Source organism: Rattus norvegicus, chromosome 10, assembly GCF_036323735.1.
Source record: "Rattus norvegicus strain BN/NHsdMcwi chromosome 10, GRCr8, whole genome shotgun sequence".
NCBI classification, from domain to species: Eukaryota; Metazoa; Chordata; class Mammalia; order Rodentia; family Muridae; genus Rattus; species Rattus norvegicus.
In genome coordinates, this window is record NC_086028.1 from 2305752 (window position 1) to 2330921 (window position 25170).

A 25170-nucleotide genomic window follows, 5' to 3' on the forward strand; every position below is an offset into this window, starting at 1 on the left:
ACTAAAATTCATCAAAAAAGATAAGGAAGGACACTTCATATTCATCAAAGGGAAAATCCACCAAGATGAACTCTCAATCCTAAATATCTATGCCCCAAATACAAGGGCACCTACATACATAAAAGAAACCTTACTAAACCTCAAAACACACATTGTACCTCATACAATAATAGTAGGAGATTTCAACACCCCACTCTCATCAATGGACAGATCATGGAAACAGAAATTGAACAGAGATGTAGACAGACTAAGAGAAGTCATGAACCAAATGGACTTAACAGATATTTATAGAACATTCTATCCTAAAGCAAAAGGATATACATTCTTCTCAGCTCCTCATGGTACTTTCTCCAAAATTGACCATATAAATGGTCAAAAAACAGGCCTCAACAGGTACAGAAAGATAGAAATAATCCCATGCGTGCTATCAGACCACCACGGCCTAAAGCTGGTCTTCAATAACAATAAGGGAAGAACGCTCACATATAGGTGGAAGTAGAACGATGCTCTACTCAACAATAACCTGGTCAACGAAGAAATAAAGAAAGAAATTAAAGACTTCTTAGAATTTAATGAAAATGAAGGTACAACATAGCCAAACTTATGGGACACAATGAAAGCTGTGCTAAGAGGAAAACACATAGCGCTGAGTGCCTGCAGAAAGAAACAGGAGAGAGCATATGTCAGCAGCTTGACAGCACACCTAAAAGCTCTAGAACAAAAAGAAGCAAATATACCCAGGAGGAGTAGAAGACAGGAAATAATCAAACTCAGAGCTGAAATCAGCCAAGTAGAAACAAAAAGTACCATAGAAAGAATCAACAGAACCAAAAGTTGGTTCTTTGAGAAAATCAACAAGATAGATAAACCCTTAGCCAGACTAACGAGAGGACACAGAGAGTGTGTCCAAATTAACAAAATCAGAAATGAAAAGGGAGACATAACTACAGATTCAGAGGAAATTCAAAAATCATCAGATCTTACTATAAAAGCCTATATTCAACAAAACTTGAAAATCTACAGGAAATGGACAATTTCCTAGACAGATACCAGGTACCGAAGTTAAATCAGGAACAGATAAACCAGTTAAACAACCCCATAACTCCTAAGGAAATAGAAGCAGTCATTAAAGGTTTCCCAACCAAAAAGAGCCCAGGTCTAGACGGGTTTAGTGCAGAATTCTATCAGACCTTCATAGAAGACCTCATACCAATACTATCCAAACTATTCCACAAAATTGAAACAGATGTATCACTACCGAATTCCTTCTACGAAGCCACAATTACTCTTATACCTAAACCACACAAAGACACAACAAAGAAAGAGAACTTCAGACCAATTTCCCTTATGAATATCGATGCAAAAATACTCAATAAAATTCTGGCAAACCGAATCCAAGAGCACATCAAAACAATCATCCACTATGATCAAGTAGGCTTCATCCCAGCCATGCAGGGATGGTTTAATATACGGAAAACCATCAACGTGATCCATTATATAAACAAACTGAAAGAACAAAACCACATGATCATTTCATTAGATGCTGAGAAAGCATTTGACAAAATTCAACACCCCTTCATGATAAAGTCCTGGAAAGAATAGGAATTCAAGGCCCATACCTAAACATAGTAAAAGCCATATACAGCAAACCAGTTGGTAACATTAAACTAAATGGAGAGATACTTGAAGCAATCCCACTAAAATCAGGGACTAGACAAGGCTGCCCACTCTCTCCCTACTTATTCAATATAGTTCTTGAAGTTCTAGCCAGAGCAATCAGACAACAAAAGGAGGTCAAGGGGATACAGATCAGAAAAGAAGAAGTCAAAATATCACTATTTGCAGATGATATGATAGTATATTTATGTGATCCCAAAAGTTCCACCAGAGAACTACTAAAGCTGATAAACAACTTCAGCAAAGTGGCTGGGTATAAAATTAAGTCAAATAAATCAGTAGCCTTCCTCTACACAAAAGAGAAACAAGCCGAGAAAGAAATTAGGGAAACGACACCCTTCACAATCGACCCAAACAATATAAAGTACCTCGGTGTGACTTTAACCAAGCAAGTAAAAGATCTGTACAATAAGAACTTCAAGACTCTGAAGAAGGAAATTGAAGAAGAACTCAGAAGATGGAAAGATCTCCCATGCTCATGGATTGGCAGGATTAACATAGTAAAAATGGCCATTTTACCAAAAGCGATCAAAGATTCAATGCACTCCCCATCAAAATACCAATCCAATTCTTCAAAGAGTTAGAACAATTTGCAAATTCATCTGGAATAACAAAAAACCCAGGATAGCTAAAACTATTCTCAACAATAAAAGGACTTCAGGGGGAATCACTATCCCTGAACTCAAGCAGTATTACAGAGCAATAGTGATAAAAACTGCATGGTATTGGTACAGAGACAGACAGATAGACCAATGGAACAGAATTGAAGACCCAGAAATGAACCCACACACCTATGGGCACTTGATTTTTGACAAACGAGCCAAAACCATCAAATGGAAAAAAGATAGCATTTTCAGCAAATGGTGCTGGTTCAACTGGAGGTCAACATGTAGAAGAATTCAGATTGAACTATGCTCATCACCATGTACAAAGCTTAAGTCCAAGTGGATCAAGGACCTCCACATCAAACCAGATACACTCAAACTAATAGAAGAAAAACTAGGGAAGCATCTGGAACACATGGGCACTGGAAAAAATTTCCTGAACAAAACACCAATGGCTTATGCTCTAAGATCAAGAATCAACAAATGGGATCTCATAAAACTGCAAAGCTTCTGTAAGGCAAAGGACACTGTGGTTAGGACAAAACGGCAACCAACAGATTGGGAAAAGATCTTTACCAATCCAAAACAGATAGAGGGCTTATATCCAAAATATACAAAGAACTCAAGAAGTTAGACTGCAGGGAAACAAATAACCCTATTAAAAATGGGGTTCAGAACTAAACAAAGAATTCACAGCTGAGGAATGCCGAATGGCTGAGAAACACCTAAAGAAATGTTCAACATCTTTAGTCATAAGGGAAATGCAAGTCAAAACTAGGGCTTTTCTTAATCAGGCTATCTGAAGTGGGAAGACTGACTTTAAATGTGATTGTCACCTTCTGGTTGCAGCACACATAAAAGATGTAAGAGTAAAGCTTTGGTTTTTGCCTATTATTTATCAACCATTTGTGAATTTATTTAGCTTGTTGCTACTTCTGTGGCAATTACATTCCTTTGCAGCTATTAGAGCAGGATTCTTTGGTCTTCCAATATGAACTGCTCTACAGGAATCTGCCAGGCCCTCAGGACCAGATTGAGACTACTGAGGTATCTAGCCTCATAGACTGACCAGTTACTGGGTCCTTAGCCTCTCCAGTATGCAGAGGCCACTGTTGGACTCCCGAGAACATATCATAAAAGTCAGTTTAATAAATCCCCTTCAGATTCTATGGGTTCTGTCCTCCAGAAAACCCTGACTTATACAACAGGCACATGACTGGTTAGTCCTTTGATAAGCACAAGACCCATGGGACACGTAACTCAGGGTGTTTGGAGAGGGAAATCATTTAAGGGGAAAGATGTCAGATAATCAGTACCATTGATAACTGATAAGTGTAGGTTTGACCCCAATATTATAGCCTACGACTGGTCTAATCTCCCTGTTTCCACACATGATAAAAATGGCAACAATGGACTCTGAGTCAAAGTGATGCTTGACACAAAGTGTACATTTACCGCAGAACTGATTATACTTGGGCAGCTCTATCATACTTTTGCGGTGCTGAGGTTCAGACCCAGGTCTCTGCATGTACAACAAAGTGTTCTGCCACTCAACTGTTCCCCTCAGGCCATCATGAGATTGATGTTAGGTATATTAGTCTTCCATTTTCAAAGAAAGAGAAAAACAGTCTTGTAATATAAAGAGGCTCGCCTGAGGTTCCAAGGTAGCCCTGCCTGACATAAATGTGTGCTTACTTTGTTGTTGGTTTGAGATATGCTCTCAAACAGCAGTCCAAGGCTGATTTCAAATGCGTGGGTCACTTTCCTGACTCTGCTTGCCAAGTGTTTAGATTATAAGTACGGGTCACACATCCTACATGAGCCTTTGTTGCAAGACTGAATTCCCATTAGGAAGAGAGGTCCCATTGGGAAGTGAGGCAAAGCCTCTCTTCCTAATCCCAGTGGTACAGAGGGCAGATATGGAACCCTGGCAGTGGCTAATAGAGGATGTAATCACACGTGTTACCTGGGATGGCTACCAAGTTCTGAAGCTCCTGCTTCAGGTTCATGATGTCCTTGCAGAGTTGAATGTCATCCATCCTGTGGGGACAAGACACCAAACAATAAGTTACCTTAGCAGAACATACCCCAGCACTAGCCTTATTTAAAGACAGGAGGCTGATGAAAGTGGGTACCATCTTCCACTTGTTGACTGCTTAAATGTGACCCTGTCTGGGTTAAGGGAGGCCTGGGTGACTGGGGACCAGCTTGACAAAGAAGTAACGTAAGGGAGAAAAGGAGTTGTTTAGGCTCCCAGTTCTGGGGACTACAGCCCACCATTTGAAGGGAGGCAGGCAGCTCTGTAGCTATGGGAGTCTGGCAGGTGTTTTTATACAATCCAAACCAAGAAAGAGTGCTTGGGCAGGAACCTGGCATGTAGAACCCTTGAGTCTTGTCCTCACAGCTAGCTAGGCCCCACATGCCCAAAATCACACATAACCTTCCACAACAGTGCCACAGCTGGGGTCTATCTATAGGTCAACCGTATAAGCCTGACATTAGGGATAGTTTACATTTAAACCACAACGGTCTGTGATGATGTTTGCAGAGATTGGCTTAGGAGTCACTGAACTGTTTAGGTGGGAAGTCCTGCCCTCTGTAAGCAACACCACATTTAGCTGTAGGTGAGGACAGGAGAAGAGAATGAGAAGGAGGAAGTTAGGGTTGCATGTGTACTCTCTCTGCTCCATGTCTGTAAAAGGAGGAAGTCGGGGCTGTACACTCTCTCCATTGCTATTTGTCTGTCTCTGTCTTTCTCTCACTGTCTCTCTCTCTCTTTCTTTGTCTCCCTCCCATTGCTCTTAGGCACAACTCCAATTTTTTTACCTCTTAGATTCTGGGTTTTGTACCATTGATGCCTCGGGCCTTAGGCTTATAGACTGAATCACCCACATCCAGGTTTTGAAGTATCCAGACACCAACACAGTCATAATACACGCCTCTAGTTTAGTGTTGATTTTTTAAAAAGATTTATTTATTAGTTATATATAAGTACACCGTAGCTGTCTTCAGACACACCAGAAGAGGACATCAGATTCCATTACAGATGGTTGTGAGCCACCATGTGGTTGCTAGGATTTGAACTCAGGACCTCTGGAAGAGCGGTTGTTGCTTTTAACCACTGAGCCATCTCTCCAGTTCCCTAGTGTTGATTCTTGCAGGTTTAAAAATATGCAGGTTGGAAATATCACATGACATTGTTTCTATACAGAATATTTTCAAAATTTGCTCTTTTTACTGTATATGCCTTATCACTTCATAATGATATATAATTCTACTTCATAATATGTCTTGGAGATGGCTCCCTGTTAGTACGTGCAAGTCAGCTGATCTTTGTGGATGCACAGCATCCTATTATGCTGATATGCTACTCATCATATTCATATAATGAATTTCTAGACATGAAAGATGCTGGTCAAGCAATGCAAACATTTACATTTCAAAAGGAATTCACAACCCCCTTCCAGGGCTTGTTCCAAGGGTTCCCTTCAATTCCGCAATGTATCACAGTAAGGCCTGTGCTATAAAAAAATTACCCCTGGCCTATGATTTTAACTCATACTATCAATAGTATGCTCTCCTACCATGCACAAAGTCCTGGGTTTCATTCTCAGAAGAACATAAAATGGGTGTTTGTGTACATACATATAATCCCAGAACTGGGATGGTGAGGCACGAGGATCAGAGTTCAAGATCATACTTAGCTATATAGAAAATTTTATGTCAGTCTGGATTAGATGAGACCCTGTCTCAAAAACATTTTTTTAAAAGTTAATCTGTCATTCTCATAAAAATTATTTACAATGGCTACCAGGAACTTCTCCTGCAGATTTCTAGGCTATGCTCATGGGTCTCTCTAACCTTGATCATCTAGGTGGATTTTTAGGTTATCTGTGCTACCTGGGTCTCCACGGGATTAACTGCCCCAGCTTGCAGAGCAGTCAGTGGAGGTTGGGGACCACCTAGGAGAGAATAGGCGACAAGAGATGTGAAGAAGGACGCCAAGACAAGAGTCTGATCAAGGTGACAATTTTATTTTTTCCCAAGGCTGAATTTATATCATAGCAGGGGTAACAGAGGGAGGGGGAAGTGGGAAACATCTACACAAGCCAAGGACACAGAGCTCTTGTGGTCAGCTGATGTCAACAGGATGTTGGTTTCTCAGAAAGGTCACAGGTTTGTCATATCACTGGACATCCTGACCACCAGATTTGTATTAGCCTTCTGCAGCTGGTTGGGCATTTTCCATGAACCCAGTCATATTTAACTCTAACTATAATATTAACATCAATAGTGGAGGGTTTTAAGGGCATCACTCCCAGCAGTTAACACAGATTTATGCAAGAATTATTTTCTTTTTTTAAAAGATTTATTTACTTATCATGTATATAGCCTTCTGCCTGCATGTATGCCTGCAGGTCAGAATATCTCATTATAGATGGTTGTGGGCCACCATGTGGTTGCTGGGATTTGAACTCAGGACCTCTGGAAGAGCAGACAGTACTCTTAACCTCTGAGCCATCTCTCCAGTCCCAAGAATTATTATCATGTGGGAAGACTGTCAGAGGCAGAATCACATTGAGTAAAAATGACTTAAGAGGTCAGTGGTAACTGAGGCATCTTCAAGGCAGTTCTCAAAGTGTAGACAGTTCCAAAATGTGAACATTCACATTCCACATCTTTACTGAGCATCTGCTATGCTGATCTCAGTTCCTAAGCTCTGGCCCAGGTAGTATGAAGATGACCTTTTGTGTGTGTGTGTGTGTGTGTGTGTGTGTGTGTGTGTGTGTGTGTGTGTGTGTGTGTGTATATATATATATATATATATATATATATATATATATATATATATTCATTCACATGGTCACAGATATAGCAGATATAAGGGATACAGATATTCTTGAACACCAAAAGCGAGACATATCCAAGTCTTAAAAATAAGACAGCCTAATATTTGCATATACTCTCTGTACATACTCCTAGGGATTTAAAGTCATCCTTAGATAACTTATGATGCCAAATACAGTCAACACAACCTAGATGCAGTGTAATCAGAAATTGTCCTCTCACTTGGATATAATGACCTAAAGTTAAAGGGGTGGGAGTGGGGGCAGATCTGGAGAGATGACTCACTGGATAAGAGCATGTACTAATCTTCCAGAGGATTTTACTTTGGGTCCCAGAACCCGCATTAGATGGCTCACAAATACCTATAACTTCAGCTCCATGGGATATGACACATTTTCTGGCCTCTATGGGCACCTGCATTCACATTAATAGGTGCATGCACAGATGCACAACACAACTTTAAATTTTTTATCTTTTTTTTTATTTATCTTTTTGTGAGACAGAGTCTTATTATATAACTCTGGCTGTCTTGGAACTCACTATGTAGACCAGGCTGACCTCAAACTCAGAGATCCCCTTGCCTTTTCCTCTCAAGTACCTGGGTTATTTTTTTAATAATTAAAAGTCTATAGATAGTTTGTCTTTAATATTTACAACATTTGGTTGGTCAAGTCTGTAAGTATGGAAGCCTGTGGTAAGGAAGGCTGGCTGTGCTTCTGGCACTCTGAAGAACAGTGCAGCAAATGAAAGGGGAAGGGTCCTTTTAGGAAATGGCACTCTGTGTTGGTTCTGACAACCATTCTGGGAAAAGGTAGAGGGTCTCAGCTAAACTACATGTTAGTACTGGACAGGGTCTAGAGCTTGACTCTCTGGAGTCACTTCATTTACCTGCCTTAACCCCAGCCTTCTCTTTGGCTGATCACAAATGTCGCTGTTTTTCCACCCCACCCTCAACATTCCAGATCCATGGACCAGGGCAGGGATGCAGGACTTTAGTCTATATCTTTTGTTGCCAGAGACTTCCAGCCTTTTTCAAGATTTAGCCTAGAACATTCTAGCAGGTTGCCTTGAATGAACCAGGGCTTGCCAGAAGACTGCCTGCCAGTTTGTAACGAGCTCCCAGACCTTAGTAGGCTCCTTGACCTTAGCACAACTGACCCCATGGTGGAACTACCATCAGGGCATAAAACTCATCATGTAGACAGCAGCACCTGCCAAGATGAAAACAACGACTTAACCCATCAAAGTGCATAGTTCTGGGAAAGTCTCTAACCATACGGACCTTGCTTTTCAGCAGTACTTCCTCTAGGTAGGTGGTCATGGATGGTATAAGAAATCAGGCTGAGTCAGTCATGGGAAGAAATCCTGTAAGCAGGATTCCTACAAGACTTCTGCTTCAGCCCCTCCCTGACTTCTTTAGATGGTGGACTACATGTTGTAAGGAAAACAAAACCTTTCCTCCAGGTTGCTTTTGGTCTCAGCTTTTATCACAGCAATATGAACCCTTAGTAACACATCTTGCAAAGGCAAAACAAATGAGAATGGCAGAGCTAGCTCTGCCCCTTTCCATCTATGGCACTGGGTGAGCTAGCAAGGGCAGTGCCGGAGAGCTCACCTTGGTGGTGGGGGTGCCAGAGAGCTGGAGGGCTGACCAACTCAGCTACCACCCAGGCCCAAATCCCACCCCAACATCTACCCCATCTATGAACTACTGGATTGAGTGAATGGGCCCATCCTACAGATCCAACGCTGAAGGATCTCCATGACACAAGGCAACAACAGGATATCTGAGAGGAGTCCCAGTGAGGATCCAGTATTGGTGGAGTAGCAGAAGCCAGAGACTTCAAACCAGAGCAATGAATATATTGCAGTGAACATTCACAAGTAAAGAAGTGTGAACAAAAGGGTAAACTGTGGGATATACTGTGACACAATACAGCTTCCACGATGAGCTTTTTGTATTTTTTGTTTTGTTGTTGTTGCTTGTTTTTGTTTTTTTTTTAAATTATCTTTTGAGAGGGAAGTTGCAAGGGAGGAGGGTGGGTACAAAAGGACAAAGAGATGAGTGAGATTGGGGTGCGTGATACGAAATTCATAAAGAATCAATAAAAAGTTAAAAAAAGGGACTTGTTTTGATATTACAAAAGCACGCAATTGGGATATTTTTAACTTCTATAAAGAAAGTTTTGTGATTTTACAGGAAAAAACTCTGAATATTAAAACGAACAGCTTTTAAAAGTATTTAAGATTATAAGGCCATGGGATATTTTAAAGTTTGTAAGATGAAGTCATTATGTCTTTATTAATATAATGATCTTCACAAATAGATAAATAAAAGGCTAAAAACGTAAAGTGAAATAATGACAAAATCAGACCTATATACCATTCTTCTAGTTCTATTAGATTTTCCAGAACCTCTTAATATAGTAGTAGAGAGAGTAGTTTTACATATAGAAACTGCTGAACTTATTTCAGATGATGCAAAGCTAATTTTGTTATTTATACAACTACAACATGTAATTTGATCAGCCAATATATATAAACCATATCCTGGTTTTCCAGGACCATTTGGCACTAGAAAATGAGGAGATGGATCAATTATTAATAGGAAATATATTAAGGGCTTCAAGTTTTCATAAAAGGTACCACATAAATAGTAGAAGTTTAAAGAAAAAATTTTCTATAACCTGGCAACAAGAATTTTCCTACTTGCTCATTATATAATCAAGCTCCATTACTGCTAGAAGTAACTCCTAAAGGTATCCAAAGAAATGAGATCTGGTAGATGGAAGTGGTTCACTTTGGAGAGTTGGAATTAAAGTATGTTCACCACCCAATTGGTATCTATTCAGAATTCAATGGACTTCTGCCTGGAGTTCTGAAAAGGCTGATTCTGTAATTATAAACTCATTAAAAGTGATGCCATCTTAAGGATACCCTTACAGATTAATACTGATAACATTCCATCATATGTATCCAGTACAATGCACCAATTCTAAAATATTGAACATAAAGTGTGTTACAGATGTACCTTAAAATCCTGCAGGCCAAGCAAGTGTGGAAAGATCTAACTTTACTTTAAAGGAAATGCTCCTAAAATAAAAGGGGGCTCCCGGGGATAGGTTATGTAATTCTTTATTAACTTACATTTTTTAAAATGTCAGTGAGACAGGTAGCACATCTGATGAAAAACATTGTATTCTAGAAAGGACTGCTGTATTAAATCAGTCTACCTACTTTAAGGATGTGTTAATCTCAGAAATGTGTTGGGGAAGAGGATATGGTTTTACCTCTTACAGGAAATTAAAAGCTGTGAATTCCTTCAAAGGTAATAAAGAGATTTGATCTTTCTTGGAAGACCTCCTAAAAATCTTGGCTGCTGACATGGAAAGTGAGGAAGAAGAGAACAGCAAAACAGATGATGGCCTCCTACATGGGAACAGCTCAGAGACTGCTGAGACAAAGATCTCTGCTTGGAAGCCGGTGGGTCTTTTTGGCTGCACGGCACTCGTGACTCACTACATGCCATCCTTTCAGATGGCAGATGGGATTTATAGCACCCCATTGCAGTTTAGTTTCCAGTGCAAAGATACTTATAAGATGGAAAGACACCTTTCACCTGCTCAAACATAGAACAGAGAATCATCTTCAGATGATTTGTGCACACTACACATTCCATACATCTGTTAAAGCAAAAAGTACCTATAATGTTACCTTTAAAAGCTTGTGTGCTTTTAGAACAAAGACACCAGACATCAATGAAGACAAAGCAATGAAGACAAAACGATCCAGTCTGCAGACTGTCTCAGCCGCTGTTTCCTTAAAAGTTGCATCCAGGACAGCTTCAGAGCAGTTAGCCTCAGATGGTCCAGTGTCATAAATAACCTCAGCCAATATCTCAGCCAAGCAAGCCCTGCACTTTCCAATATCTCAGCTAAGCCCTGCACTTTCCAATATCTCAGCTAAGCCCTGCACTTTCCAATATCTCAGCTAAGCCCTGCACTTTCCAATATCTCAGCTAAGCCCTGCACTTTCCTATATCTCAGCTAAGCCCTGCACTTTCCTATATCTCAGCTAAGCCCTGCACTTTCCAATATCTCAGCTAAGCCCTGCACTTTCCAATATCTCAGCTAAGCCCTGCACTTTCCAATATCTCAGCTAAGCCCTGCACTTTCCAATATCTCAGCTAAGCCCTGCACTTTCCTACATCTCAGCTAAGCCCTGCACTTTCCAATATCTCAGCTAAGCCCTGCACTTTCCTATATCTCAGCCAAGCCCTACACTTTCCAATATCTCAGCTAAGCCCTGCACTTTCCTATATCTCAGCTAAGCCCTGCACTTTCCAATATCTCAGCTAAGCCCTGCACTTTCCTATATCTCAGCCAAGCCCTGCACTTTCCAATATCTCAGCTAAGCCCTGCACTTTCCTATATCTCAGCTAAGCCCTGCACTTTCCTATATCTCAGCTAAGCCCTGCACTTTCCAATATCTCAGCTAAGCCCTGCACTTTCCAATATCTCAGCTAAGCCCTGCACTTTCCAATATCTCAGCTAAGCCCTGCACTTTCCAATATCTCAGCTAAGCCCTGCACTTTCCAATATCTCAGCTAAGCCCTGCACTTTCCAATATCTCAGCTAAGCCCTGCACTTTCCTATATCTCAGCTAAGCCCTGCACTTTCCAATATCTCAGCTAAGCCCTGCACTTTCCAATATCTCAGCTAAGCCCTGCACTTTCCAATATCTCAGCTAAGCCCTGCACTTTCCTATATCTCAGCTAAGCCCTGCACTTTCCTATATCTCAGCTAAGCCCTGCACTTTCCAATATCTCAGCTAAGCCCTGCACTTTCCAATATCTCAGCTAAGCCCTGCACTTTCCAATATCTCAGCTAAGCCCTGCACTTTCCAATATCTCAGCTAAGCCCTGCACTTTCCAATATCTCAGCTAAGCCCTGCACTTTCCAATATCTCAGCTAAGCCCTGCACTTTCCTATATCTCAGCTAAGCCCTGCACTTTCCAATATCTCAGCTAAGCCCTGCACTTTCCAACATCTCAGCTAAGCCCTGCACTTTCCTATATCTCAGCTAAGCCCTGCACTTTCCAATATCTCAGCTAAGCCCTGCACTTTCCAACATCTCAGCTAAGCCCTGCACTTTCCAATATCTCAGCTAAGCCCTGCACTTTCCAATATCTCAGCCAAGCCCTGCACTTTCCAATATCACAGCCAAGCCCTGCACTTTCCAATATCTCAGCTAAGCCCTGCACTTTCCTATATCTCAGCTAAGCCCTGCACTTTCCAATATCATCTCAGCTAAGCCCTGCACTTTCCAATATCTCAGCTAAGCCCTGCACTTTCCAATATCTCAGCTAAGCCCTGCACTTTCCAATATCTCAGCCAAGCCCTGCACTTTCCAATATCTCAGCTAAGCCCTGCACTTTCCAATATCTCAGCTAAGCCCTGCACTTTCCTATATCTCAGCTAAGCCCTGCACTTTCCTATCCCACAGAGCCTGGGCTATGAGGGTGGCAACCAGCTCTCCCAGGGCTTAACCGATGTCCCAATTTTCTTATGGTCCACAAAAGATGACATCACTTCAGACAGAAGGAAGCAATTTAAATTATATGGTGCCCTCACTCCTTAGAGGAGGGATGGGTGGGTGTTGGTCCTTTGGTGGGTTATGGATGTTCGTTGTTTTTTATTGGATTTGGTTACAAGTTATTACCAGTCATGGTCAGGGAATACAAACCTGGAAAGGGGGTTAGATTCAGGGATCTCTCTCTCTTTCTCCCCTCTGTTCTTCTTTTTCTACTATGTATTGTTAGCAGTGAAGGGAGAAGAGGATGAAAAGACAAAGAAAGGTGGAGTTTTGTATCTTCTTTGAGACTAAGAAAGCAACAGTGGTTCTCAAATATTTTAGATTAGTTGGTATGGACTTTGGTATGATGGCAGAAACTTAAGGTTATATGCTACTCATTTACAATGTAACGAACCATTCTTATCCTATGGAAGCTATTATTGTCAACTTTTTAGGATAATTAAGAAATGCAAGTTAGAAGTCAGTAACCTATACATAATTGCATTTGTAGTCATGTTAGATACTAGTTTAGTTAATTATAGAAATAAGCTTTACTTAGCTTCCTGTATATATTTTCAAGGTCAAGAAACAAGTTAATAGCTGCAACCAAGCACTGTTTGTCTGTTTAGAAAAACAGATAGGTGGTCCTCAAATGCTTCAGAGATCTACAGACTGTATCATTTATGATGTTTTAGTAATAAAAGGCATTTCATGACAGAGACACATCAGCTCCTAGTAGAACACCCATTTTCCTTTGGAGAAGATGATGGGCACCAAAGAATCTCCACCTGAAGTTTACTTCAAATGTGGCAAGTGTGGACACTGGACAAAAGAAAACCCTATCCTTTACCTCAACTGTTGACAGCATGCTGCCCAAACTGTAGACAAGCAGGACACTGGGAAATCAACTTTCCCACTTGGCTGAAAATGGTGAAATAGTCCTTCAAAATTCCAGCTTCACAGAAAAGTCTGTCAGATCTGGACCTGGTGGCCAAAGATGGATATCCTACCAATACAGAGGAACCATGGGTAACTGTCCAGGTAGTCTCCGTCATCTCATTAGATTTTGGAAGTTGCTTGTTTTGCACTTCCTATTTACTCAGGTAAAACTTCTCCTTCTCAGGTTTCTGATGGGATTTGAAGACTTGATAGTTTTCCTTATTATTAGATTTTAAAAAATCTAACAAAGGAGGTGTAAAGTTTTTGAAGATTAATGACATAAAAGCTTAAGTGGTTTAGGATCTAAGAAAGTGGTTTAGGGTATAAATAAATAATTTAGATACAGAACTTTGAACTCACCGAGATAGGATAGATAGTGGAGGACTTTCTCTAAGGTTACCAAATATAAATGACATTCTCAATATAATTCCTATCTGATATTTCTCATAATTGTTCTTATTATATAAAGTTTACTGATGTTGGAGATGAAGTCATATCTTGGACTATAAGGTGGAGATATTAGGGTCTTACCTTTACATTGTCTGAAAGTATGTCTCTGTGTTCTTAATTGTTAATTCTGAACTGGCAGATAGCTAAGTGTTGGCAAGATTTTGGTGCTGTCATTCTATGGCTCATCACCGGTTTTTTATACATAAATATTTGTCCTCCCTCACCTGTGCAAATGATGAAGGTCAGACAACCCTCATTACCTAAAGGCAATGCCTAAGAGATAGTCTTGCTGCTGGCTGATTGGTTCAGACTGAAATATGGGAGTTGTGTTTGTTTGTTTTGTTTTGTTTTTTGTAATAAAGAGATGACAGTAGGACCTGGGACAGGTAGTACAGGGGCAGGACTTCCATGCAGAAGAGAAAGGAGATGTGTGGGACTCAAAGGAAAGACACACACACACACACACACACACACACACACACACACACACACACGAGAGAGAGAGAGAGAGAGAGAGAGAGAGAGAGAGAGAGAGAGAGAGAGGTGGAAGGGAGCAGAACAGTGTCAAAGAGTAGAGCTGTAGGCAGGTAGTGAGAACGTCGTAAGGAGATGGGATAGCACAAAGGTTAGGATAAATTTAGATGAGGAAATTGAGAGATTGACTGCCCCAGTATAAGGCCAACAACTTTAAACTGTATAGAAGTCTCTGTATCTTATTTAAAACTGCAAGTGGGTCAGCAGAAGCCTCACAATACTTCTACGCTATTATTACCTTGAGATTTCAAAGGTTCAAAGTTTTAACATCGATCCATAGAGTTCTGATAAGCTGGTGGAGCACTGACTGCTTGCTATTCAGTCATTAGTTCAAGTGCTTTTGTGTTCTTTGGTTGTCTTCTAAATATAAACTTAAAGATCCTTTTCATTGGGCTAAAACATCTCTATACAATCTGTATTCCTGGCTCTCTAAACAGAAAAAAAAGTTCTTCCTTTTAACCTAAGGCTATAGCTTTTGTTAGGATTCCCTTTCCCCAACTAAGAAATTTTAACTTCTGTCCCTAGACCATATTTGTCTCAGCAGATCTTTGCTTAGTTGACAGACTTCTTCCAGGGATCACTTATGGATGACAAACTGTTGAGCTCTAGATCAGCTGACAGTTACTATAAACCAGTCCAGCTGACAGGACTGCTCCCTGTCTCTTAAGCTGGATCAGACAATCAGATGCTTCTGATAAATGCCTCCATTGCCCAACCCTTGACTCCTTTCAGCTTTCTGGGACACTGACAACAACATCCCAATGTCAGCTGGAAGCAGTTACAGAAGAAAGTGTATCATGTACTGTCCCACCTAACCAGGGTAAAATGCCAGAAAACTCCCTGGCATGGGGAACAAAATAGCTACCTATAAGTCACTTGACATACCAAAAATTGGGCCCAGATGTGTCAGCTGGTAGAGTCATTAACTAAAACAGTTCTATAATCTGATAGGATACTTGGCCTACTTTATGCAGAACAAAGAGGTATTAAATGGTTTTTAAAAGTGGTTGTTTCTGTAGGAACCATTTGGGATTATAATCTGGCTATACTCAAGAAACATTACAAAAGGGGAACCTGAAATAAATGATCGGTGCACATTCATTTCCAGGCTTCTTCTGGATAGTAACTCTGATGTCAGCCATCACAGCCTTTGGCCCTCCTGCTTCTAATAATTACAGTTGGCACTTACATTAATGATACAATAACTAAATGATAATCCCTACTGTGTATCATTAAGCTGATAGTTATTAGATCCAAAAATAAACAACTACCTATCATAGAGTCAAAGATTTTGCCTGAGACACAACTCTCGGGGGAATGTAATGCCAAAAAGTCACCTGTAAGCCCCCATCTGCTCACCAAGGACCAAGTAAACCTGGGATTCTGGGAGCTGTAATTCCTGGAATATAACAAAAGCTTCATGGAAAGTATGGTGGCCTATAGGTTTGTCTTTATAAACCCTTGCAACTTATATCTAGGAGGCACTCAGCTGAAAAATTTCAGGGAGTGGTCCTGACCAAAGTCCATCAATATTTAATAATGCTTGCTTTAAATTTGGCCCCCAAATAGTGGAATTGTTTTTCTCCGGTGAATCTTAGGATAAACAGCATGAATTCTGATGCTGTTCTCTGATGCTGAGTTCTGCATGGCTGTGGAAGGACAGTGTGACACAATACTGCCCCTGGAGCAGAGCCAGTGGGATTAAGGTCTCCACGAGTTTGGATAGTTGCTAGGCTTAAGGCTTGCTTGTATAATAGTATATATTACCTCATGGTCCTTCTTCAGGAAATATGCTTCTTGCCAAGGTTATTAGGGAGTGTTTTCCCTGCCATTAATGACTCCATGTTAATTAGAAACAGCAGGAGTCTGGGAGGGGAGGGTATATCTAATGTTCCTTGGTAAAATGGTAAATACTATGACCTTCAGGACAGGCCTTAAGGCTGTGGGAAAAACTCTGAAAACATTAATGCAAGAATATACTTTTGCATGATTTTTCAACTATGCAAAATATAAGGATGCAATATGGATTGTATGAGTGGCTTTGTGGACCTAAAAGAACAAAGGCATCTTCACTAATGAGTCAATTTATTACAAAGATACAAAGGTAGGCAGATTTCAAAGTTCAAGGTCAGCCTAGCACACTTAGGTCCAGCTGTGGTGAGAATGATGATCTCAAAGCCAGATCCTACACAACTAGTTTACTGTTTGTGCTTACAAAGGCAAGCAGATCTCTGAGTTCATTTGCTATGTTAAAAAAAATGTGTACTTGCCATCTCTTTCTAAAAATCAAGGGGTTAAGGTCATAAAATGCTGATTCATGGGAAAACCAATACGGAACCTAGAGTGATGATTGAATTGACATGTAACTAAAAGACTAGGCTTTAGTCTGCAAGAGCTGAGGTCTCTAGACTCATGGTTACTCATCAGTTTGGCTAGGCAGGTTGCACCCATGGGCTTTACAGAGCCTCCTGTCTCTGGCTCCTCTTGTTCTGAGATTATAGTATGTGCCATCATGCCTGTCTTTTTTACGACACCTGTCTTTTTACTTAGATGCTAGGGATCCAAAACCAGGCCCTCATGCTTGCTTGACAGATATTTTCCCAACCTAACCACCACCCCCAGGGCCCAACATTTTATTTTTATCTTTTGTTTTATTATATTTTATTTTTGGAAATTCCATGAATGTACACATTGATTATATCTATTATAATTCTTATCTCCCATACGCAACTCTAACACCCCACCCGCAACCCCAACATACTAAGTCTGCTTAGTACTATCTGCTGGAATATTGACTGACCTTGTTTTGCTCTTGTGTAGGTAGGAACTCACTAGAGCCACAATAACCACATCATGTTCAGAAGATGACATTTCATAGCACTCCTCCCAACCCTCCAACACTTACATTCTTTCCACCCCCTCTTCTGAGATGTTCACTGAGCCTGAGGGAGGAGGAACTACCTTAGGTTTTGAGAAAAGGCCTCTCACTGAACATGGAGCTAGTTGATTGGAATAGATTGGCTGGTCAGAAAGCCCCTGAATCCTCTTGTTTACACACCCCCAGCAATGGGATTACAGACCAGCAATACTGCATCTGGATCCTCTCTGCACCTTCTCAATACTGGGATTAGAGGCAGGCAATGCTGTACCTGTTTTTTTCACATGATTGTTGGTGACTGAACTCATGTCTTCACATTTACATGGCAAGCACTCTGATGACTGAACTATTACCCAGCCCCTTCTCTGTAGTTTTTATTTTCATTTTTTATGGTAAGTGTGTGTTAATTAATTTTTAAGTCTCTACTACTACTACTACTACTACTACTACTACTACTACTACTACTACTATGTGTTGTGAGTATATATGTATACATATGTGATGATAGCGATGGAATCCATGGCTTTGCTCAAACTAAATGCTCTCCCATTGATATACCCAACCCACTCAGCTCCTATGTGGATTATTTTGAAAGATTTGTATATATTTTTTTTAATTTAGAGAATACTTTATTAGTTTTTGTAATCAAACCCACGTAGATAAGACCTTACATATTTAATACAGTGCGTTACCCCTGTACAAATGGAAAAAACTTAAGTTCAACATTTCTAGACCAATATGGCTGTTAATTTCTGTACAGTGCCAACTCAACACAGTAAACGGGGATACTTTTTTCCAAAGTTGACAGCACAGCTAAAGTTTCAAAAAATTCAAATTATATATCTATATCTATATATTTATATTTATATAAAAAGACCAATAATAGCAGTGTGTTATGCATCAACAGCAGCAACAGCTTTTCCAGGTTCTGCAGTCATCTGAACAAAACTGTAGAGACATCCAGCACACTCCATTAAAAAAAAAAAGTAAAAAAACAAAACCCGAGAAAACAGCACAGTTCTGTTACTCTTGTGGTACCTGGCACCATTTTTTTTTTAAATTAGCTTCTCAATCATCATCTGGAAAGAAAACATTCTGAGCAACATCATTAAAAACAGCTCTGATAAAGCACGGTCACTACTACGTATCATAAAGCAGGTACAAGCTATTTTACATCCACAGAGGTATGATACAGTACTGTCCTACATCTATAATACTAGAGGATACAATTTAAAAGGCATTATTTGAGACTTGATTCTACTTTTCCAGCAGAGGGCCCACGGGATGGTGTGACATAACTTTGTAAAGAAACATACTCTAGACAGGATTTCCTTTCACTAGTGGCACAGTTCTAAGGATTCATTCTCTTCATGAATGTCAGCTAAAACCATTATTAAAAAAATGAAGGGGCTGGGGATTTAGCTCAGTGGTAGAGTGCTTACCTAGGAAGCGCAAGGCCCTGGGTTCGGTCCCCAGCTCCGAAAAAAAAGAACCAAAAAAAAAAAAATGAAATATCCCTAAAACAAAACCGTATAACCACCGGATTCACATGAAGATGACCTAGTGGAGACAAGCTGGACCTCACCTTACCAACAAGCTATCAAATCTGTTATGTTTAAACAGTGAGACCTCCAAGGAAGGAGATGCCAAGTAGTGCTTCAAAGCTTCGGACCACAATCAAACACAGCATCCTTTTCAACAGGAGCAGAAGCTCATCTGAATATGCTCAAGGATGCTGACAACAACATTTAATCATCTCCTCACTCATCCAGGAAGAAGGGGAGATCAGTTACTACTGTACTTTATTGTGTTCAACCAAATCACCATGTTACAAAAATAGCAAGCTGCCATAATAAAAAATAAGGCTCCTCTATCCAGCACCAGATAGCATCATTTTACTTTCAAGCCTAGAAATTGCACACTTGTATATAAACCAACCGAAGATGAGGATTGAGAGTTCATCTTGGTGGATTTTTCCTTTGATGAATATGAAGTGTCCTTCCTTATCTTTTTTGATGACTTTTAATTGAAAATTGATTTTATTTGATATTAGAATGGCTACTCCAACTTGCTTCTTCTGACCATTTGCTTGGAAAGTTGTTTTCCAGCCTTTCACTCTGAGGTAGTGTCTGTCTTTGTCTCTTGGTGTGTTTCCTGTAGGCAGCAGAATGCAGGGTCCTCATTGCGTATCCAGTTTGTTAATCTATGTCTTTTTATTGGGGAGTTGAGGCCATTGATGTTGAGAGATATTAAGGAATAGTGATTATTGCTTCCTGTTATATTCATATTTGGATGTGAGGTTATGTTTGTGTGCTTTTCTTCTCTTTGTTTTGTTGCCAAGATGATTAGTTTCTTGCTTCTTCTAGGGTATAGCTTGCCTCCTTATGTTGGGCTTTACCCTTTATTATCCTTTGTAGTGCTGGATTTGTAGAAAGATATTGTGTAAATTTGGTTTTGTCATGGAATATCTTCGTTTCTCCATCTATGTTAATTGAGAGTTTTGCAGGATACAGTAACCTGGGCTGGCATTTGTGTTCTCTTAGGGTCTGTATGACCTCTGTCCAGGATCTTCTGGCCTTCATAGTTTCTGGCGAAAAGTCTGGTGTGATTCTGATAGGTCTGCCTTTATATGTTACTTGACCTTTTTCCCTTACTGCTTTTAATATTCTTTCTTTATTTTGTGCGTTTGGTGTTTTGACTATTATGTGACGGGAGGTGTTTCTTTTCTGGTCCAATCTATTTGGAGTTCTGTAGGCTTCTTGTATTCCTATGGGTATCTCTTTTTTTAGGTTAGGGAAGTTTTCTTCTATGATTTTGTTGAAGATATTTACTGGTCTTTGAGCTGGGAGTCTTCACTCTCTTCTATACCTATTATCCTTAGGTTTGATCTTCTCATTGAGTCCTGGATTTCCTGTATGTTTTGGACCAGTAGCTTTTTCTGCTTTACATTATCTTTGACAGTTGAGTCAATGATTTCTATGGAATCTTCTGCTCCCGAGATTCTCTCTTCCATCTCTTGTATTCTGTTGGTGAAGCTTGTATCTACAGCTCCTTGTCTTTTCTTTTGATTTTCTATGTCCAGGGTTGTTTCCATGTGTTCTTTCTTGATTGCTTCTATTTCCATTTTTAATTCCTTCAACTGTTTGATTGTGTTTTCCTGGAATTCTTTCAGGGATTTTTGTGTCTCCTCTCTATGGGCTTCTACTTGTTTATTTATGTTTTCCTGGAATTCTTTTTTTTTTTTTTTTTTTGGTTCTTTTTTTTTCCGGAGCTGGGGACCGAACCCAGGGCCTTGCGCTTCCTAGGTTTTCCTGGAATTCTTTCAGGCATTTTTGCGATTCCTCTCTGTAGGCTTCTACTTGTTCTCTAAGGGAGTTCTCCACGTCTTTCTTGAAGTCCTCCAGCATCATGATCAAATACGATTTTGAAACTAGATCTTGCTTTTCTGGTGTGTTTGGATATTCCATGTTTATTTTGGTGGGAGAATTGGGCTCCGATGATGCCATGTAGTCTTGGTTTCTGTTGCTTGGATTCCTGCGCTTGCCTCTCGCCATCAGATTATCTCTAGTGTTACTTTGTTCTGCTATTTCTGACCATGGCTAGACTCTCCTATAAGCCTGTTTGTCAGGAGTGCTGTAGACCTGTTTTCCTGTTTTCTTTCAGCCAGTTATGGGGACAGAGTGTTCTGCTTTCGGGCGTGTAGTTTTTCCTATCTACAGGTCTTCAGCTGTTCCTGTGGGCCTGTGTCTTGAGTTCACCAGGCAGGTTTCTTGCAGGGGAAAAGTTGGTCCTACCTGTGGTTCCAAGGCTCAAGTTTGCTCGTGGGGTACTGCCTAAGTCCTCTCCGCGGCGGCAGCAACCGGGAAGATCTGCGCCGCTCTTTCCGGGAGCCTCCGTGCACCAGGGTTCCAGATGGTGTTTGGTGTTTTCCTCTGGCGTCTGGACGTGCGCAGAGTGCAGTCTCTTCTGATTTGTATATTTTTAATTGCATGGGCTACTCCTTTCTTTGGAGACCACTATCATCACAGTTGCCTCAGCAGAACCCCCCCTCCCATTCTCTGGCCTTTTCTGCCTCACCTTTAGATATAGTGCTTGGGTTCTGACCACTCATAGATTCTACAAGCTGTGAGCTATGATCCTGTATCTTCCCAATCTTTTATCAAACCTTTTGCCTCTCAAATTAATTCCTGTGGGGCCTTCAAGATATCCCAGTGCCTCCTTCTGGAACCTTCCCTATGCTGTTAGTCTAGTTCAGTTCCCCCACCCCTTTACAATATCTCGGCTTTTGTGTTTCTCCAGACTGTGCCCTCTTTAGAGGGACTGAACATTTTTGTTTACTGCATGGCACATCTCAGTCAATATGTGATATTTTTTAAAGGAAACAGGCAAGCTGGCAGGTAGGAAGAACACATAGTCCTGACTTCCATTGAAACAAGAATTAGAGCTTCCAATGCTCTAATTGGAAAACTCCGAATCCTATGAGGCAGACACCAGGAGGATGATAACACCTATCAAAGGCAGTGAGTCACTTCGGGAGAAATACAAACACTGGTAGTTTGAGTAATGCAGCTTTGCTTTCTGTCAATGAGTTCTTGAGGATGCTGCCTCTCTCCATTCCTTCCATGGTCCATCACCTGTCAAGACTTCTACCAGTTCTCTGTCTTCTCTCCCACATCCCCCATGCCCACTACCCAAATCCCCCCAACTCTCACACCGACAACAACAAAAGATGATAGACATAGTTGATAATGTCATGCCAGCCTGTATCTGGTCCCATGTCTGATGCAATGTTTACTGCTCGTAGGGCATTTATTCTCATTCTCTCTAGCTGTCTTAGAGAGGTTAAGTCAACCAAGATCATAGAGCTGTCAAGATTCTAGAGAAGAGAATCAGGGACAATTGCTAGTGTAACACTGTGTGTACATGTCACCCAAATATCTTCTTATTTTGTTCCATTTTTGTAGTCATAGGCCTTTTAGAAGACTCAGGATTAGGCCAGGTGTAGTGATCCACCCAGACATATCTCCGTGAGTTTGAGGCCATTCTGGTCTACATTGTGAGTTTTAGGATAGCAAGAACTACATAGAGAGACCCTGTCTCAAAAAACCCAAAACAACCAAACAAGCAAACAAACAACCCATGGGTTGATAGGTTTTCTTGGCAGGGTTCAAAAAGTTTTTGAAAAAAATCCCATATTTTCTATCATTCCTCAAAACCTCTTTAGTGTTTAAAAATGTTTTTGACATAGGGAATAAAATATTTCCCCCAATTTTGATTTGGTGAGGGGTTGGGGGGGATTTAATGTAGTCCAGACAAGCTTCCAACTTCTTATGAGGCTGAGGCTGGCCTTGAGCTCCTGATTCTCCTACCTCTATCTTTCAAGAGCTAAGATAGCCAGTCAGTCAGACCCAGCTCTGCCTTTTATATAATACACTTGGTAGAGAGCCATACTATTTTTAAAATTTTATTTTTATCACACAAATCCCAAGTTAAATAACATTGTGGGCTTGGTCTGGGAATGGTCAGGGAAGGAAGAGTCTCAGCTGCAAGATCCAAGATTTCCTCCCCACCCCACCTACTCCTGCAAAACTGGTGAACTGGGTCACTCTAGCTACAGGGTCTGGAAATTGCCCCCTCCAAAGCACATAGGGTCCCTCTCTGAACCCTCCAATTTGAAGCCTGCAAATTTCATTAGAGTTGCTACACTAACAGATGTAAAATTGCTTCTAATGATATTTTTTGGTTTTGGTTTTGTTCTTTGAAGCATGATTTCTCTGCATAGTCCTGGCTGTCCTGGAACTCTGTCTATAGTCCAGGCTGCCCTAGAACTCAGAGATTCCCCTGCCTCTGCCTCTCTGCCTCTCTGCCTCTCTGCCTCTCTGCCTCTCTGCCTCTCTCTGTCTCTCTGCCTCTCTCTGCCTCTCTGCCTCTCTCTGCCTCTCTGCCTCTCTCTGCCTCTCTGCCTCTCTCTGCCTCTCTGCCTCTCTCTCTGCCTCTGCCAAGTGTGGTGTTGTAATGGCCCAGGACTACAGAGGAAAGGTTGCAGAGACCTTCAGTTCTGGATACCTCAAATGAGGATGGGAGGAGTCAGTTCCCTCCTCCACCCTAACTTGGTGCTGTACAGTTGGCTGGCCACCATCAACCCATCAGTGTAGTAGAATTTATTACACTGACAGTTATCAAGCTTCACTCCTTGTTGGACCTTATAAGGTTCCCACATCATACAGCCCCTGAGTATGCAGATGAAGCATCTTCCAACACCCTGTCCTGGTCAATAATACACAGACAAATAAACCTTTCCTCCAGAGACCCTGCCCTCCACCCCAGGGGCATAATTACCCATTTTTCTCTTCTAATAAATGAACCAGTTCTCAGAAGCTATTCCGGTGTGTGTGTTCTTTCTGCACACTCATCACTAACCAAGATCCTGCTCGCATCCACCCACCCTGCTGAGCTTCCCTCTTTCCAGTTCTGCCTGGTGTGCAATGGGTCTGACAACCCCAAGGGAGAAGCAGACCAAGGATTGCACCTAAGTGCTGGGATTAAAGGCATGTGCCACTGCTGCCTGTCTGGCAGCTTCTAATAATGCATGTTAAGCTGGCCTCATGTTTATTCAGCACCATCACTAGTGGCCTTTTCTTTTGTGAAGAAGAGGTATCTTAGGGCTTGCTGAAACAGGAAGGAACAGCAGGTACCTTCTGCTGGTGTTCTGTAGAGTCCTGTGCCAACAAAGATATTAACTGGCTTGAGGCAGGGAGTAGTGTATGGGCCTGGGCTTGAATCACTTATCAGTTTCAGTGGTGTCACTACTGCACATATCAACTTGTCCCCTGTCTGGTGGCAGATACCTGTCATCTCAGCCTCTTACAAGAAGAGTGGATATTTGAAACAAGCCTAAGCTATGCAGCGAGTCATCTCAAAATTCCAAACCAAAGAAACCAAACAGACAAAAAGTTCCCAACATGTATAAATGAAATACTACTCATCAAAAAGAAAAAAAATGTGTATTGAAATAATTTAGACATTAAGTGAGGGAATCTGGTTCCTGAAGACCATACCATGTATAATTTCATTAGCAGGAAGTCTGGGGAAGGCATAATTATGGTGACAACAGATCAGGGGTTGCCAGAGGTACAAAAGAAATATGGATTAATAGAAATGTTCCTTATCATAAGCCAACTGTGGTAGCACACATCAATAATCTCAGCACTCTAGACTATGGCAGAGGAACATGAGTTCAAGGCCAGCCTGGGATACAGGAAACTTCTCAGAAAGCCAAAGGGAGTGAGAGATTGTTAGAAATATAACATTACTAGCAAGAATCAATAAGCAAGCAATGTAGGGGTCATCTCTTTAACGTGCTTTAAATCTCTCCAGCAATTGACAAGACGAGAAGCTAAGCATTGTGTGTGCAAAGATTCACTGCTGTGATGATGAAAATAGTTTCTGTTCCTCCCAGAACTGGCTATGATACTACACACACACACATACACACACACACACATGTACATGCACACACATACATACTTTGTTTTCATTAGTACTTTATACAGATGTTAGCAACTCATCCTAAGAACAAACCTTGCAAGTAGGGATTGTCATTTCCTTTCCAGACGAAGAGCTCACAGGCTTAGAGATGTTAAGTGGCCCAGAATCATACAGCTA

General features: G+C 40.9%; 1 protein-coding gene across 3 annotated transcripts in view; it reads right to left on the reverse strand.

The window, feature by feature from the left end:
- Positions 1–25170, reverse strand: part of Bmerb1 (bMERB domain containing 1) — a 166892-nt gene that overhangs the window by 18753 nt on the left and 122969 nt on the right. For all 3 annotated transcript variants that reach the window (XM_039086245.2, NM_001014114.1, XM_063269270.1), the window contains exon 3: positions 4249–4322. In XM_039086245.2, the coding sequence (XP_038942173.1) occupies positions 4249–4322 (74 nt within the window). The remainder of the gene's footprint in view (positions 1–4248; positions 4323–25170) is intronic.